Source organism: Annulohypoxylon truncatum (assembly GCF_022578515.1).
Source record: "Annulohypoxylon truncatum strain CBS 140777 unplaced genomic scaffold F4807scaffold_5, whole genome shotgun sequence".
Lineage (NCBI taxonomy): Eukaryota > Fungi > Ascomycota > Sordariomycetes > Xylariales > Hypoxylaceae > Annulohypoxylon > Annulohypoxylon truncatum.
In genome coordinates this window covers 1-17,692 of record NW_025953791.1, presented here as the reverse complement: position 1 = coordinate 17,692, position 17,692 = coordinate 1, and the positions used below count along the sequence as shown (strand labels likewise).

Here is a 17,692-nt window from a genome sequence, read left to right as displayed (position 1 = left end):
GGTAATTGTCATGAAGGATTCAAATTCGGGATAAACAGGGAAAGGACCTTGCCTGCGGACATTCAAGGTTGCCGGACCGGCAGAAGATTGAGTAATACACACTCTTACCACGTTGTCTTGGTGCCGTGAAACCTGGGGAAGTGTTCCGTCGGGACGACCCTGGTGTTCGAACATACTATGACAGATGACAGGTAACAAATACCACTCATAACCTGATATCCTGATCGAGGTAATGTAGTAGTGGGTTACAAGCGTATGTAGGAATAGGGCTTGTGCGTATCTGAGGGTAACGCTTTGAAGGTGGAGGCCATCTCGGAGCTCAGATAGGCTAGATCTTTGCTTTTGCGGAGCCTTACTGCTCCGTCAATCGCGTCGTATTCCGCCAATCCGGTTGTAGCCCCCGGACCAGATAAAGAAGGTAGCTAATGGGAGAGCGATTCTCTTCCATAGAATGGAGAACGCTCTAGAGTCTAGCCACGCAGACAACTCGTAGACCGAGACAGGCAGGTTAGATAGCTTGGAAGATTAGGGACATGTACGTGTATGTGCGTATGTAGGTATGCGTGTAGAGCGGTAGGAGAAGCGTAGATCTTTCTAATGGTTTAAGTAAGGTTAAGTAAGCATTTAAAAGCTTGGTTCTGGCAGGGAACAAACGGATGGACCGTCTCTGTTGTGCGTATTAGCAAGGTATGTACGTGCTTGGTATGGAGAATAGATCCGATAGCCTCGATTCGTGGTGTTTCGCGTGGGTGGAGATTGATATAGAACCAACAGATCTCTTTATTTCAGCGATTGTGTGATACTACTGTAAGAGGAAGGTCGTGAAAAAGGATGCGGCAAAGTTGCTGTTTGGGGATGACACAGCCGAAAATGACTAATACTAGAAAGGGAGAAGATCATTGATATTGAGTAAAAAGGGGTAAAGCTCTGGTGCAACGCAGGGGTTGGTAATTCAGGGACCGAAAGGAAGACATGCGGTTAAAGGTTTCTATATGCCAAAACGGTGTATTGAGAATCAGGGATCCAAGTACAGTCGTTGTACCTGTTCAGGTTGCCTCGGTACGAACATTAAAATTCGTCAGCTTCGAAGGATTCGATAATCGACATGAGACAATGTCCACCTACCACCTAGGTAGATGTTTATAAATTGTGATTTTGCTTATTTGGACCCCATTCCTGAGTATGAATTTAAACGTAATACATCCATGAGACTTATACTGCTGCTATACAGCTGGGTAGGCAGTGTAAGTGGATGATGGGTATATGCTATTGGCGGTGGTGGGAGGAAAAACGAATACATGTATGTAGAAAGCAACATACATACTTTGAGACTTGCATCTAGGCTTGCCAAGTACACGCCATTCGTCACTTGATGATGAGGGGAGAGAGTTAAATAGGTATTCATCAACGTCAATGACTCGCTGGCTCGCTCATTAAGCTCAATGGGTAGACATGGTTGATAATGAGTCATCGAGGCCACCACTGAAAACACTCCTCATCTCAGATCTCTCCAAGCTGAGAGCCCCAGCTAAGACGGGTCTAAGATCAAAGATGAGCCTAGCTTCGAAGAGAGAGCTTGCCTAGGCCACGTAAGTTGTTATCGGTTTTCCGCTGTACGCGGACACGACAGAAGAGGTGAGCGTCATGATTTCGGCATGATATGCTCATCGAACCGGCGTTCGCTATATTGAATTTTAACCACCTTCATCATCTTCATTATGAGGCTGTTTTCAGCTGCTGCATTTGGACGGTGTAATACGAGTTAGGGATGACCTGACAATTAGTCCCGAGTCTCCCGCTTACGGGGTTCCTAACCAGCTGAGCGGTAAAAGCTAATCAGAAAGAGGAAGTGGACGGAACCGAATTGATGATGAATACGTGTTTGTAATGAATATGATATCGGCCATCGAAAAAGCTAAGGCGATTTTTAATCTGAGCCACGTTGGAAATCAATGGATCTATCGAAGGCAAGGAATGGTTGGCGCGGGTTGGCGTGAGTTGCGTGGTTGCGTGGGTTGCGAACTGAATGGATTGAATGATCGACGCAACTAGAAAGGCAGAAAGAAAAGAAGGACGTGCCTGTGTAACTCATTCCGTACTGTACGGATTTGGGATTCGATTTCGGAAAGGTCATTGGTTGGATGAATCCACCTTTTCCCGCTCTGCCCCATAATTTCCACTTTTCCACTTTTTCCTTCTTTTCCCTTCTTTTCCCTTTCGCCTTCCAAGGCTCGTTCGTTACAGGCTTCCATCAGGCTTCCAGAAGCCTTCGAAGCCTTCGAAGCTCCCCTCCCAGAATCGCCAAGGGTACACACGCAGCACACGGTTGCCCAGCCAGACAGGGGGTTCCCGGACCACCAGACCCATAACGCAGGGAATAGCGGCGTCGCAGCCAGTCAGGTCGATTCCTTCCCTGAAGCTTGTCGCCTTTTTAGCGGACTCTGCTTACGATGCACGCACGCACCGCATCGCATCCACCCCATGGCACCCATGGCCATCCCATGCTGCCCAGTGCCCATGGAACCAAGAGACGCAAGAGGACGCAAGAGACGTAAGCAGAACCTGAGTCGGTCGTTAACCGCTAACAAGGCGGCAGCTCCGAAACCGATCGTAAGGTTGGAACTTTCGCATTCACCACTTTTACCGTCAATTTCGCCATCCCTATTATTGGCTGTGATAATCTCAATTATTAAACAACCTAAGCTATCTTCTCATCAGCCGCACGGATCAGGGATAATCTGCCAGTCTGCTAAGGTCGACTAATAAAAGCATTCCCACTTACTCACGCACGCCAGTATGTACGTATGCTGGTATGCTGGTATGTTCCCCTTATGTTATCGTACAGTACCCATGTATCTAGGTTTCCAAGTTACATACGATACAACGATACCTGGGTACGCTGTGTGTACATATTTCTATAAGGCATGTACAAGTCTCTGAAGAGGGCAGGTCGGTCTTGGTCGGGAAGGTACCTACTATCAAGATATGAGGGGTACTGGCTGCCTCGTATTATACATGGCAACATCCGTAGGACTGTATCTGTACCACAACCGCTTGTACATTGCAGAGAATACTTACATGCCGCATCGCACACAATCTTTCCGTGGTACGAACCTCGATGTTTCTTGTATGCGTGTAGGTAGGTATGTACCAGTATGCATGTATGTGATGGATGTTTTCGAATTCCAGATGCAGTGCCATGTCAATCCTCACACACGAGGGAAAGGATGGATTGATTGACGGCCCCCAACTTTCGCCGCGTCTCCAAAACGCATTTTCGACCCAAGACTGTGATACAGATGCGACCAATATCTTGAAACTGACCATAACACGCAACGGCATTTTACATCATCGATCCTCTAAAAAACGTTTATCTATTGTCGAGTGTCTCTCCAGCACGTCCAAGTCCTTTCATGACTTACATACATACATAAAAAAGTTAGCACTGGCATTATCTAAAGAATACCCACAACGTATACATAGTACACATTGTACTCATTTACATACCTACATACATACAAAAACAAAAGCACGAGACTTGAATCGACATACTCCCAATGCTATTGCGTTACCCAAACATTACCAACCACCTGAATAGACCCCGTCTAATACACCCGCTTTGCCCGCGATCCTACCGCTGGGGTTTTAACACTTTTAGTTAGTGCCTGCGTACCTACACATGTACTTTCCATGTACCTTTTTTTAGTCACAGTAGTCTAGTGGGCCTTTTGAATTCCAAGCAAGCACCTTCTCTTCACCCTTCAACCCTTCACCCTTCACTGCCGTCGCACTAAAAATGACACCCGATTAATCGCAATCTTCACTTGTTCCTCCTCTTCTCTTTCTTCCCTCATATTGTACAATCCGCATAGGGATCGTGTTTGGTCTACACCTTTCTCCCATGTCCATCGCCTGCTCTTTCTGACGTCGTTTGTTACGTCGCTACGTTCGAAATACCTACTGTTATTCCCTTACTTTATTCTTCTGTCAACACCACACACTGTCCCACGACTGTACATGCAGCATCCAATTCACAACCACTCATCGACGACCTTTGTATTGGCCCCCAGGTTCTCGACTTCGATATTAAAGTAGTCTCGAAGATAGGCTCAAATCAACAGTATTCTGTTTCTTAGGATTTGACTACCACCACCAACCTTTCTTTACAGCGTCTAGAAACGGAAATAGGAGGAAAAAGGAAAAGAAAAGAAGAAGGAAAAAATATCCTTAGACGAACTGGGAGTCGCAGGTGTTGCGAAACGCATTGTCATTCTCCGTTCGAGTGTAACGTCGTTCCTTTCTCCAGGACCTTCAGAACTTCTAGGACCTCGCAGCCCTCTCTATCCACACACGTTCGATCATAGTCGCACGCATATATGTGCGTCTTCGCTTGCTCCGAGTCCCATGTTACTAATCCGCTCCACCATTCCTCGACGTCTTCCTTCGAAGCTGCATAACCAATAGCTACGGCGCAAATCGTAGTCTGTCGCATGCGCATCTCGTCTTCCGGATCCTTTGGATGGTTATTTCTTTTGGAAGTGTGACCCGATTTGAGTGGCTAGCCTGTCGACGCATCCTCAAGTCCCGAGTACCACCTTTGCGCCTCGACTGTTATTACCGTCGCACACACGATATACTAATTCTGCCGCGAACTAAGACACTATTCAATCTACACTTGCGACCCAATTGAATTCTTCTCTATTATAAAACTACGTCTTTCCACAGTCGATCACAGTTGCGACAACAAATTACCTCGGCGGAAGTGCTCCGGTCGCCAGGCTGGATGCCATAGCCCGCCGTGATGGATAGTGCAACATGTAATGTCATCTATGTGGACCGTAACGTGCTCGAGGACCGAACACTTGGGTCCGACGGCACAGAGCTACCGGAGACTGGCGAGCTTCGGGGTAATTTGGGACTCTTGCTCGATGCCTTCGGCGATGGTTAGTATATATAATGTGGACTTCTGCCCTCTTATACCAGCTAATATGTGACATAGTACATGTGTGCTCAAGTGGCGCTGCTTGCATATCTAAGCTATTTCACTTGCATGATACGTCTCTGGTAGAGCTCAAACCAACGCTTGTACTGATCGATACGCCGTACGATGAGCAAGCTTTAGAATTACCTTCCTATGAACGGGAACACTCTCCTTGCTCTGAAGTATCGCGGCGCGAACTGACGGAATGTGACTTAGCAGGAGAATTGTACGGATTAAAATTACTGGAGCGGATTGTCTACGAAACCCATCTGAGGAGCCTTACAAGATTAGTCGTGCCTATTCCTGTCATCAGTTTTCCCTCGCTGCAGAGCCCGCCGGCGAACGACGGTGCAAACGATGGCGCGAACGACGAGCCCGTGCGGTCTGGATATGCCGGCTATCTCTCCGAGGCGCCGGGCGCAACTAGCAAATCATTGTCCAGCCGCGCCCTACTGAGAAGGTGTTTGGACTCTGGTGCTGTGGATGTGATGGCTAGTCCACTGCATATCAAGACACTCACAACACTTGAAGTACATGCGTACCGGGCCCACAAGCAGGCTGCTAGGGAACAGCAAGCGGCATTGGAAATATCAAGGGGTCGTAAAAGGTCGTGGGTGGGTGTGCATGAGGATCAACCTTATTCGTACCTTAGGGAGGCTATGGTATCTGGTTTAATGAAGGGGATTTGCCGTTCAAGCACAGAATCTGAAGATCGCATTGGGAGTGTTAAAGTCAGCGTTCCATCTGAGCACCGATCCGAAATCGCCGAGGCTGTGGGCAGGTGGCATTTTTGCGCCCATGACTTTGGTGATGACGCCCTCCTTATTGCAGCTATTCTCATGTTCAAGCATGCCTTCACCATGCCAGAGCTTGAGCATTGGCGAATACCAACAGGTGAGTAATCAGGTTGTTTCGCTGTTGTACCCGGCTAACACGTGCAAATCTAGATCAATTGACGACATATCTCGTCGCTACGCGAGCGGCCTATAATACATTTGTACCCTATCACAATTTCCGTCATGCCGTCGATGTTCTTCAGGCAACTTTTAACTTCCTTGTTCAAATTGGAGCGCTACCGCCATACCCTACTCGGTCCGGAGCTCCTGCCACTCCGACTGAAAAATCTCCACTAGCATATTTAATCAGGCCTTTTGAGGCGTTAACTCTTCTCATAGGAGCAATTGGTCACGACGTTGGTCATCCCGGCGTAAATAACGGCTTTTTAGTCGTGCTTAACGCACCGTTAGCGCAGTTATACAATGATCGATCAGTTCTCGAATCTTTTCACTGTGCAGCCTATTCACAGATACTTCGAAGATATTGGCCCCGAGTCTTCGAAGACACGAAGATGCGAACTCTTATGGTCAGCTCGATTTTAGCAACAGATATGGGCCTCCACTTCGATTATATGAAGAAACTCGGCGACCTTCAAGAGAAGTTGAAAGAGATTGATTCAATCGATTGCTGGAATGGACGCATGATAGAAGAGCAGACCGCGTTTGTGTGCTCTTTACTCATCAAATGCGCGGATATCAGTAATGTTGTACGTGCCGTGTTTAATAAACCCCTGGTATACCATTTGCATGATGACTGATAATGTAATTAGGCTCGAGAACATGAGGCTGCCCTACAATGGATGTATATCCTCTGCGATGAATTTTCTAGGCAGTCAGTAATGGAGAATGACATTGGCATACCGTCTTCTCTCATTGCGCCGCCAAAGAAGGATTTTCTATCGTTGGCTCAGGCTCAGTTAGGGTTCATGAACATGTTTGCTATTCCACTGTTTCAGGGAGTCGCTGATGTCCTTCCTGCAATGCAGTATACTGTCGATGAGCTTGAAAGGAATAAAGCCCTCTTTGAGAAAACCGTGGAAGAGATTCCGGGTATGGGAGAAGAGCGAAAAAAGAGACTGACTGAGGGCATACTCTCACCTCGTACCGTGAGCCTAGCTATTCAGCCTGAAAAAGTCGGATTGCCGAAAGATTCGGAGATTTGTGACCTCATCCCGAATCATGCTGAATTGAAGAAAGCCGGTTCATCTCCTCCTGACCAGGCTTACCACATCCCTAACATTCCGAGCAAATACAAAGAGATGAATGGCGTCTCGCCCGGTTTCGACAACGTCGCAGACTTTGCCGCGAGCGATCCATTCAACCTCAATGAGTCGGAAAATAAATCGATTGGCCATAATGGAAAGCAACGGTGTAGTGAAACTACAGACGGAAGTAGCTCGGTGCCGACAGGAGATTGGCAATCGCAAGCTACCAGTGCTACCACGGGCAAGATGCCTCTCTCACCGAGCACCCAGGGTACTAGCATTGTCAGTCAAGAATCTATGGAACGCGAGCGCCCATGTAATCTACCTGTTACTACAGTCACGGCACCCGATTCCCGCATGATAGCGCCGATGATGGGCTTCGAGTCAGGCAATTCGGAGGAGGATTCTAACGGGAACACCCTTAAGCCGGAACCCGAAAGAGCGCTGAAAAAGAAGGGTAGCAGGTTCAGAATGAACGTCTCGACATTCTTCCGTAGGAATAAGGGCGCAAGTTCGCCATCATCCGGTGGTTCTTGAAACTGTCTAAACACGATACACCAGGCATCAAGGCGCTATGAGGTATGAACATAACTAACCACATGAGTCGGACGATATGATAATATCGGCACGCGTTTCCGGATATATATCCAATCAGCTAGGCGATTTCCGATGGACCGCGCCGACCCCGCAACTATAAAAACGAGTTGCAGAATGACTATGAGGAGAATACCCTGTGTTTATCACGTATATAAGTTGTATACTAGGCAGTGAGGAATGAAGGCAGATGTTCCGTATCCTGGTACAATACCAGAATACCAGAAATTCTAGGGAGTGGTTAGGGTAGGAAATTCTAGGATGGGAACCATAGGAGGCGGCGGTGGCGGCGGTGGTAGGAGTTACATTATTACAGATGCATGCATGGCGTTACGGGGGGAAAACGGGCTTGTATGGGATCGGAATGTGCAGGCTCCATACGAGAAGAAGCATGCAGGTAGGATGGGACAAACCGCGGAGTTTACGTTCTTGGATGGGGGTTATACACTTCAGGAGATAGCTTTATGGCTCACACGAGTCCCCTGGAGATAAACATGGAACTTTCTCATAAAGTAGTTCCCAAAGCAGTTGAACGAGGTAACTCGTCACTCAGTTGTCTAGTTTAGTTGGCGGTATAGTGTAGTATGTGTATGGGCGTGAGAAGCAAAAGGAGGGAAGGGGATGAAGTGAGATTATACCCAAGTTTAGTTTCATACTGTTTCGAAAAAAAAAATTCAGTAGACATGAATGTAAAAATTCAAAACAAGAAGCCCCCAACCAAGGATAGTGTACAGGTGTCTGCGGATAGCTACCTGCAGCTATTCGGACGTAGCTTACCACAACCGATGCTTCGAATTTGTATAGTGAGCGTCATTGCTGCTGTATGTATGTCATCAACATGGTCGCCATCTTGCAGCCGCCAGAGGCGCGCGTACTTGTGCGAAAACTAACCAGATAAGGGGAACCGGATTATGCAAAGTAACCAATTAGTAGTTAGGGCTATTGGTGTGTATCCTGCTGGCTGACATCATAGGCGGCGGTTTATACTAAATAGATCGCGTCGAATTACTCGGCAATGGGTTTGTAGGAAATATGTGCCGAGAAAATGTATCCATATACATGTGTGCCCCCTAATGTAGGCAGGTAGATAGACGGTTTTCATAATCGTGAAAGATGAGGTTTTTATTAGAGCCCTAGAGTATTAAAGGCGTTCGTGATATCCATTACCAATAGGCAGCCCGCATTAGCTTTAGACTTGGAGAGCTTGTATCACTCGAAAAAAAGACCCTGAGAATTCGGACCAATCTATGGTTGTGTGACTCCAAATTTCATTACATCAGTCGATTGATTAAACATCCACACTATTTTAGGTATTGTACTTAGTTACATAAGGGAATGCAAACATTGAGGTCTGTTTTCAAATCAGATGGATTTCTCCTCTGCCTCTCCACATCTCGATTATTCCGACGAGTCTGCCGTCTTTTCCTTACAGAATCGTTTACACTCAAGAGATAAGAAAGAGAAGATCAATTTGAAAGTCCAAACAAAGAAGGGTGCATTCAATGTTGAAGTTGAACGCAACCTATCAGCCGCCAGTCAAGGGTTCCCCAGCTTTCAATAACAGCGTGCACACCCCAGTTGACCAGTACCGTAGCACTTGTTTAAACGTGCTTGGATCTAGGCTGTGGGAAGCCGAGAGTCGGCAAGCAGAACTTAACCTTGAACCCCCACTAGCATTGAACCAACCCGACTGCAGCCCGCCCGCAAAGCGCAAAGCGCAAAGCGCAAAGCCTAAGGTATGTATGTTGTACCTCCTTAGGCAGTAACTGCCAATGCCACTTGCCTGTCCAAACTAACGAGCGTTTTAACTGTTACCTAGAAAGAAGGGAAAAGGCTATTCCCGACCCAACAAGTTTCCACCGTCCCAATTTATTTCAATCTTTATTTTCCCTCTTCTCAATCCATCTGGCAGTCTTAACTTGATTCAATCAGATTAACCCCGCGCCGCCTCCCGCCTCCCGCCTGTCAGCTTAGTTTAAAGATAACTGTACAGCACCCTACCTTCGTAAACATATACATACCATACGTCGTCTCTACCCAACCATTTTCGTTTTTAACGATATTCCATACGCATACGCATACGCATACTCGTATCGATTTTTCTTTTCTTCTTTTCCTCGCCTGCAGTCTCTATTCGATCTTATTGCGCGCGCGGGCCGTAGCACAAACATCCTATTGATATTCGTCAATTATGAAACATATTCATGGTGGAAACCAGGACTTTGGTGAGTTTCGAGGCTGAAACGACGCATCATATTCTCATGCCCATGGCCACTGATCCCGCTGTCCACCAACAAGGCGACGAGAATATAAATCAAGATGGAGACCCAGAACCACAACGCGGCCGTGGCTCCACGAGGAGCGACAAGCTCTCCGCTCCATTGCGACTACCTAAGAACCGCAGCACCGGGAATCTCGCTGTTGTGGCTGAATTTCCTGAGAGGCCAAGGTTGAGGTTCTCTTTCGACACCGGATCAGGTGTGGCAGAGTCTGACCAAATCACAAGGTACGTCTTTTGGTACCTCTTTTAATGTGAGGCATCCGAGAATAGGCACACGGCCACAACGGGGAAGGGATGGTATTCCTACCTACGTACACCACCCTCTCAGCAGTGTCACATGGATTTATGCTCAGCCGCCTCATTGCACACACACCGAAACTCCCGTCCACCAACACCTCCAACGTCCTGCAACGCCCGCCAAGAAAAGTAAAAACCAAAAAAAAAAAAGGAGAGGAGAAGAAAAAGAAAAAGAGACAACAAATTCCCACAAGTTTATATTAAGCCAGAATAGGTCAATAGTTACTAATATTATGGGCGTTCCGGAATACCAGATCTCCAATTATCACCGAACATGACCATGGATTGGGCATATCCGGTTTACGACGCATTCGTCAGCATCCTACTCCGCGTACCCCTACCATGCCTTCAACCGCCGTTTCTTCGCGAAGTCCCTCTACTGGCCTTCCTCGTTCCACTTCTATGACCATGATGCTGCCTTCCGGACAGCAGACCCCATTGACGCCCGGCCCCGCGTCTCCCAATTTCTCCGAAGACTTGTCTCGCTTTCCTTCCGAATCCCTGCACTCTTTCTCCTTCGCTCACCAGTCTGAAGAATTTATACATAATCGCCAGAATGTGTTAAAGCGATCCATAGAGTTCATGAAAGATCGCATGGGATGGTCCATGTCCTCGAATGCCGGCATTGCTAGCGCCCAGGCCAGAGTTTCCGGAGATGTAGAAACACAGCATATGCTTGATCTACTTGCTAGGGCGCAGCTCGTTGGAGCGGGGAATCTACCAAATACCGACTCGTCTGTTGTGCCGGGACCGTTGACCGGTCCTGCTCGAGTCTCCCACGACAATGTGTTCGAGAAGGACTTTATACCCATACCAAGGACAAGCAGCCCTGAGTCCTTCGTGACACCGATGGTATCTCCTACAGATACTCAAAAATCTACTACGAATCAGGCCTCTCCTGCTACCGTAAAATCTGCGCAGAGCGAGGAGGATAAGCCCATACCAAAGCAAGTGGATGTCATACAAGACCAAACGGATTCCGAGAACTCCTCGAGGACACCGACCAATGAGAGCGGTACCACGGCTCAGACATCCCCGCCAGTATCCAGACGCCCGAGTCTACGGCGAACGTACACGGATGTAGTATCCGCCGAAATGCAACAGAAACTCGTGGATACCATGGCACAGCCATTCCTTGCCGCATCATCCGAAGCGTATGCCGATGCGTTAATATCTCCAACCCTTCCGCCCCTAGCTATGGGCTCAGCACTTAATACACCAGCTCTGGGGCCTCCGGTACATGGCCACGCAACTCGATGGGTCCCGGCCGCACAGGCCATCTTCACAACCGAATCTAAGCCTCCGTGGACGATATTAGCTGCTAACGATCTAGCCTGCCTCGTCTTTGGTGTGACGAAAGCTGAAGTTCGCAAGATGGGTATACTCGAAGTTGTTCAGGAGGAGAGGCGTTCTTGGTTAGAGAATCGACTCCTCCGTGCTGATCCTAACGACGTAAGCCAGGAACCCGCGGAAACTGTACCTCCGCCCATTCCTTCAGCCGGCTCGTCTCTGCTAGGGGGACGCGGCGGCATTACAGCGCATTTGTTGAGTAAACCTAACTCTCGGTCACAGCGTCCGAAAACCCCGGCCCGGCGTGCGCAGACTGTTCATAGTGGGGATACAACGCCGTCGAAACCTCGAGGGGTGAATCATCGCAATTCAAAATCTAGAGGGGTTCTGCTCTGTGGAGACGTCGTCCCCATACAGAAACGCAATGGGGCAACGGGTTCCGCAAGTTTGTGGGTCAAGGAAAAGAAGGTAGGGCTAATTTGGGTCCTTGAGGAAATCCATGAAGACGTGGCCTTAGTGAGTCTTGATGAAGACGGGATCGTTACCAAAATCTCTGGAGATACGGGTCCAATATGGGGAGAAGAAAGCTTACGACCTGGTATGGACGTCGGCAAGCTGATCCCTCGCATTCCTCGTCAAGGTATCGATCCCAGATATGGCGCCATTGATTACGCGCAAATCGCAAAACGCAAGTATTTCACTTGCCGAAACGGCGATAAGGTCAACGTCCCTACCATAGTCTCCCAGACAAGAGGCCAGCCCGAGCTTCGTATTTCGAGCTTCCCACATATTGCTGGAATCATTGTGGTCTCACCAGATACCCTCAAGATCAAGAGTTCAAATTCTGCATTCTGCGGGGCGCTCTTCGGCTATGAAAAACCAGAGGGGCAGTCAATCTGTAACCTCATACCAGACTTCGACAAAGTCCTTGAGATACTGGTGGATCACGATGGAGTTCAATTCCGGGACGGCATAGTCGTACCTGAACATAGCTTCAGAAAGGCCTCTGTTTTGTTAGCTTTGCATGACAATAGGCCAAACGCAGCTGCTAGCTTTCTGAATCCCGACGGTCTCCCTGCAAAGCATCGCGATGGCACAGAACTAAAGATTGATGTCCAGATGAGAGTCGTTAAGAGCGAGAAGAAGTCTGGCAATGATTCAAGTTCAAGTGATGACGAATCTCAGACTAGCGAAGGAGCTGTAAGGGAAATTGAATCGGAGATGGTTTACGCGTTATGGATAACGTACTCGAGACACCTACACGCATCTATCACAAAAACGGTCACCCCTAAATCGCCAGTACTATCCGGGGCAGTTTCTCCTTTGCACCAGCCTTCTCCTGGCCAAACCCCGGCACATACGCCGCAAGATATAGGGTCGGATTCAGAGGAGGCGAAGTCAAGACCCTCTTCTACTGCCTCAGCGTTGTCGCAGCAGCTCAAAGTCGTTGCAATGAACGCAGCCGCGAAAATCACTGGAGCATCGAGACAGTCGGACAAATCACCGCCAGCGGCAGCATCTCCGGCAGAGGCACCGGCGCGGAAGAAGACCATCGACGACTTCGTCATACTCGAAGATATGGGGCAAGGTGCCTACGGCCAAGTGAAACTAGCGCGTTATAAGTACGGCGGTGGAAAGAAGGTCGTTCTGAAATATGTGACGAAGCGACGAATTCTTGTAGACACATGGACTAGAGATCGGCGCCTCGGCACAGTGCCCCTGGAGATACACGTATTGGATTACCTCCGACGAGATGGCTTCAAGCACCCCAACATCGTAGAGATGGAAGATTTCTTCGAGGATGAGGTCAACTATTACATCGAAATGGCGCCCCACGGGTATCCTGGGATGGATCTCTTCGATTACATTGAGCTTCGAACAAATATGGAAGAGGACGAATGCCGAAGTATCTTCGTCCAAGTCGCCCGGGCAATACACCATCTCCATACGAGAGCGAAAGTAGTCCATCGCGATATCAAGGATGAGAATGTCATTTTAGACGGTGAAGGAAATATCAAGCTGATAGACTTTGGAAGCGCAGCATACATCAAAAGTGGACCTTTTGATGTCTTTGTGGGCACCATTGGTATGTCTATTTTGCAACTTTCAGTATTCATATGTCAACTAACATATTAACTTTTCATAGACTATGCAGCGCCAGAAGTTCTAGCAGGAAAACCATACGGCGGTAAAGAGCAAGACGTTTGGGCGCTAGGAATCCTCCTTTACACCATCATCTACAAGGAGAATCCATTCTACAGTATCGATGAAATTATGGATCGCGATCTAAGAGTGCCCTACGTAATCAGCGAGGAAAGCATCGAACTCATCCGGCGTATGCTCGATCGCGACGTTTCACAACGATACGACATCGAGCAAGTGCTCCAGCACCCGTGGTGCCAGATGGAATGAAGAGATTAAGGAGGGCAATTAGGCGTACTACCCCATGAGGTCTAAGGGGTATCCAGGGGGTTGCTTTGGGTGCAGGTTTGTACGACAGGGTTGGTTTACGGGCTAGACTGCACTAGAGAAAAGGGCACATTGATGATTGGGGAATGAAGCCACAAATTTTACATGATACCCAGCTCTCAGGAATTGATTGCAGATTCGGGAGTAGGAAAGTAGCACAAAGATACACACAAGGAAAACAAGCAAGAAAGAAACATGGCAATTTTCTCAGCCCGCCTTTACAAAGTCTCATTTCCTTCCCCTTTTTAGAGCAGATGAGCTACGTCGGCGGGAAATCAGCATATATACTTCTGGCGCGGAGTTTTGAATAGGTCACGACATGAAACCCCAAGAATGGCTGGCTTTCGGAAACAAGATTTTGGGAAATTTCTGGGTTTTTGGTTTTCTCTATTCTGGAGGGCGCGGGGATTACACTACTTATTAGGTTTAGGTGTAGCGGCGAATTTTCCTCAATCTTCTTTAAAATCATTCTTACAGGTCGTCATGTCTGCGTGCTTTTTTCCTTCTTGCATTTATGTAGTATAGTAGGTCGTTGAGGCCGGTAGGGGAGACGATTATGGCTATCATGAACGGATATCAATAAAAACATGTATATGTCAAAAGACTAAATTAGAAGAAGTTCATTCTCGGACTGTGGCCTGGTGTGGATTCTGCGTTTAAGTAACGCGAAGAAGGGGGTTATGTGACATGTATAGTTGATTTTGCTCAGGTAGGTAAATATGCAACATGCATTACAATACACGCGTGTTTTCATATTCCATACCATATAGCAATGTTAATCTCATTACATCTATATTACGCTTATCCTCTCTCTAAGCAACCCCAACCCCAGATTAGTTCACGTTTTCGAGTTCCGCATCTCCTCCAAGTCGAATATATTTTCGGGCAGTACGGCCTGGCCGCTCTCGTCAGCGGATACTTCCCCGAACAGGAACGCGGTGCGCTCGTGGCTAGCGTTCGCGGACGGCCTCTTGCGATGCGAGTTATTCGACTTCGACGGGAAGATAGGCGCTTTCTGCGACGAGGACGAGCTGTCGGGCTCCAGCATCCACGAGAAGGAAGATTGCGCGAGAGTCGACCGCGTCGGGATAGGCGCTTGCGGTCGCTCTAGCTTCTTTTCTGCTGGCGTTGTCGATGTTCCAAAGTCTAAGGGATCATCCGTGTCCATCTTATCCGGGTCTGGTATAGGTGAATTAGCCGATAGGGAATTCACGTCAGTTGCCGACGTGGGTGGTGGATTAAGGGTCATCGCAGCGACGGCGTCACTTAGGGGCGGTTCTGGGTCGGCATTAACGTCGCCGCCGGACGGCGTTCCCGGAGATATTGACGATGCGGGTTCTTCTTCGTCTGGAAGAGCTATGGTGGAATCTTCCAGATAGATCTTGATAAACTGTATCCTTGCGGCGGCGATCGCAAGAGCATCTTGAACACTCCGCTTGTCTTCTAAATCAGAACTTGCGAGGTTCTTTAGAGAGGAAATTGGTTCATCCAACAAAGCGGCTAGTCGCCGATTCCTCCGATCCAACATCGCCACGGCACGTACCGTCGTGTTGCTAGGCCCCGGCTCGGTGAAGAGCTCCCGACTGGCCTTCATGGAGCCCTTAGCTTCTTGAACACTGCGGCGTATCTCCACCATAGCGTCACGTACCGCTTGGTTGATACCAAGCTTCTCTCCTCGTTCAAGGACGTTCTTAGCCGCACCTTGAAATATCGCTTCCATGCTAGCCTGCGGTGGCTTGAAGCGCGAGGGAGAGAGTGGCGACCTAGCACCGGCCAATTTTCGCCTTATGTTTGAGGCGGAGCTCTTGGGGGTTGATGCCCCTGAATCAGTTCCCGGTAGTGAAGGCGGCTTTCCGGTATACTTCGCTATTAGCGTGGAGCCTCCAACTGGATCCAAATGATCTTTTAGATAAACTGCGTCGTCGACAAATGTATGTGGACCGTGGCTCATCTGCGGAGGCGGATACCTGAGCAACAGTTGCAACGCCACAGTGTAATCGGCGTTAAGGACTGCTAAGAATTAGAAATGGTTCGGCGTTATAGGTTGGGATACAAATCACTTACGATCCCACCGAATTCTAATCAGCATTGCCGTACAAACCATATCTATCAGTTTAAACGAAGGATCTACCGAAAACAGGGTATCCCAAAGTACGAGCATCTGATCAAACGGAAATTCGCGACTAAATAGAAGACGAATCCATCGGCTACGAGAGAACACAATCTATATTAGCAATAAACACGTAAGAGAGAGAAGAGAAGCTTACATTAAGAAAACCTGTGGTAGAATTTCAATATTTTTGAGATGAGTTGAGAGTTCCGGGTCTACTTTATATAAACAAACTTCATGTATGTACTGGCTTTTCTCGACGATAGAGGACGTTGGAGAGCGTTGGTCAGACATTGCGGGAGAAGAATTTGCTAAAGGCTCGCCTACTTCGTAGAAAGACCTTGCTTGATCCATGACCCTAGAGAAAATGGCGAACGCGTCGTGTTCAATAAATGCGGCATCTAAAATTTCTAGCATTCTAGGGTCTGCAGAGGGATCCGAGGTGGCATCAGTTGGTTCGACGGCATCTTGCTCTATGACATAGACAATAGGGGCTAGAAGCTCATGCATGCCCTGACGATATCCGCTTATTACCGGGTTGAGTTTGCAGTATATGAAAAGGACATCTAGAATGAGCATCTGTATATGAGTCTGGTGGTAGAATGGCTCGTCTGGTAGACGTTGAACATCCTGAAGGATTTCGGACCTAAGAGCTTCATCATGGCGGAAGGTATTCCAAGGAGACTAGGCGAAGTTAGTACTTTATAGGAGAAGTTTTAGAGAACTCTTACATTGGCGTCGTCTGCCAAGGGATCGGAGGATGCAGCAGTGAGATTTTCGGGATTTTTAATGTATTTCAAGTAGTGGTCTCTTAGAGAAGCATATGTTCCTCGCGACTCTAATACAGCATTCGACCAAGCTGTAGTGTCGGTGCTCTGGCTTAGCAAGAAGGCCTAGGTCCCAGTTAGATCAGACCAGGCCAGATGAGGATCCTCATTTCGAGAATTACGAACCTTCCAACAAATGGATCTCAATCCCGAAATGCAGGGGCTTTCTGGGCCGTTATCCTTGACGGCTCGCTGCAAATCCGTGAGGCTGGTACTATACTTAAGTGTCTCTTGCCATCGTGTTCTACAAAGATATACAGAGACATATTAGCCGAAGCTTACATGTTTGCAACAAAAACCCAGAACCCAGGCATGAAAAGCCATAGGCGGCTGAACTCACGTCGATTCGACCAAAGATCTCATCCTGCTACTATGAACCCCCGATATAAGGCGAGGGATTAGGAATGGGTCGCAATCTTATCTGCATACGTCCCTCGATACCTGGGGTTATATATGAATATATATTTGGAAATATATAGGGAAGTATATGGTAGTCGGGAAGAAGCTTGTCTGAAGTTAGAAAGACTGGCGGCCAGTTGACAAGACCTCTAAAGCCGCGATTAGATAAGAACCACCTTACTAGGGGTACCCTTTCTTTCCCCCACTTCACCCCGCAGTGCATTCTAAATGCCTACTAGTCAAAAATAGCTTTAAGTTATAAACTTAATTAGAACTTAGTATTGCTGTTTACATCGAATACCTTTTAGTACCTTAGCGGGGATTAGTCACCTCTTACAAGGCTTGTGCAAGCCTTGTATGGGCACTATCCTTGCAGGGTTTAATTTGCTTGAATAGATTTTAA

The 17,692-nt window shown here is 47.9% G+C and overlaps 3 protein-coding genes across 3 annotated transcripts; 2 read left to right on the top strand and 1 right to left on the bottom strand.

Annotated features, from left to right (window-relative positions):
• Positions 1-4,200: 4,200 nt before the first annotated feature.
• Positions 4,201-7,880, top strand: F4807DRAFT_301835 (HD-domain/PDEase-like protein). The gene is made up of 4 exons (XM_047994947.1): positions 4,201-4,943; positions 5,000-5,875; positions 5,929-6,524; positions 6,588-7,880. The coding sequence occupies exons 1-4, from the start codon at positions 4,802-4,804 to the stop codon at positions 7,557-7,559; spliced, it is 2,586 nt and encodes an 861-aa protein (XP_047857374.1). The 5' UTR covers positions 4,201-4,801; the 3' UTR covers positions 7,560-7,880.
• Positions 7,881-9,807: 1,927 nt separating this feature from the next.
• F4807DRAFT_471420 (Pkinase-domain-containing protein) lies at positions 9,808-14,528 on the top strand (the record flags this gene model as incomplete). Its single annotated transcript, XM_048002920.1, has 4 exons — positions 9,808-9,841; positions 9,936-10,122; positions 10,449-13,570; positions 13,631-14,528. The coding sequence occupies 4 exons, from the start codon at positions 9,808-9,810 to the stop codon at positions 13,894-13,896; spliced, it is 3,609 nt and encodes a 1,202-aa protein (XP_047857373.1). The 3' UTR covers positions 13,897-14,528.
• A 263-nt stretch (positions 14,529-14,791) lies between these two features.
• F4807DRAFT_456934 (RabGAP/TBC) lies at positions 14,792-17,253 on the bottom strand (the record flags this gene model as incomplete). The annotated part of the gene is made up of 6 exons (XM_048000967.1): positions 14,792-15,963; positions 16,018-16,160; positions 16,221-16,747; positions 16,795-16,956; positions 17,017-17,134; positions 17,231-17,253. 6 exons carry the CDS (start codon positions 17,251-17,253, stop codon positions 14,792-14,794), a joined length of 2,145 nt encoding a protein of 714 aa, XP_047857372.1.
• Between the last annotated feature and the right edge of the window lie 439 nt (positions 17,254-17,692).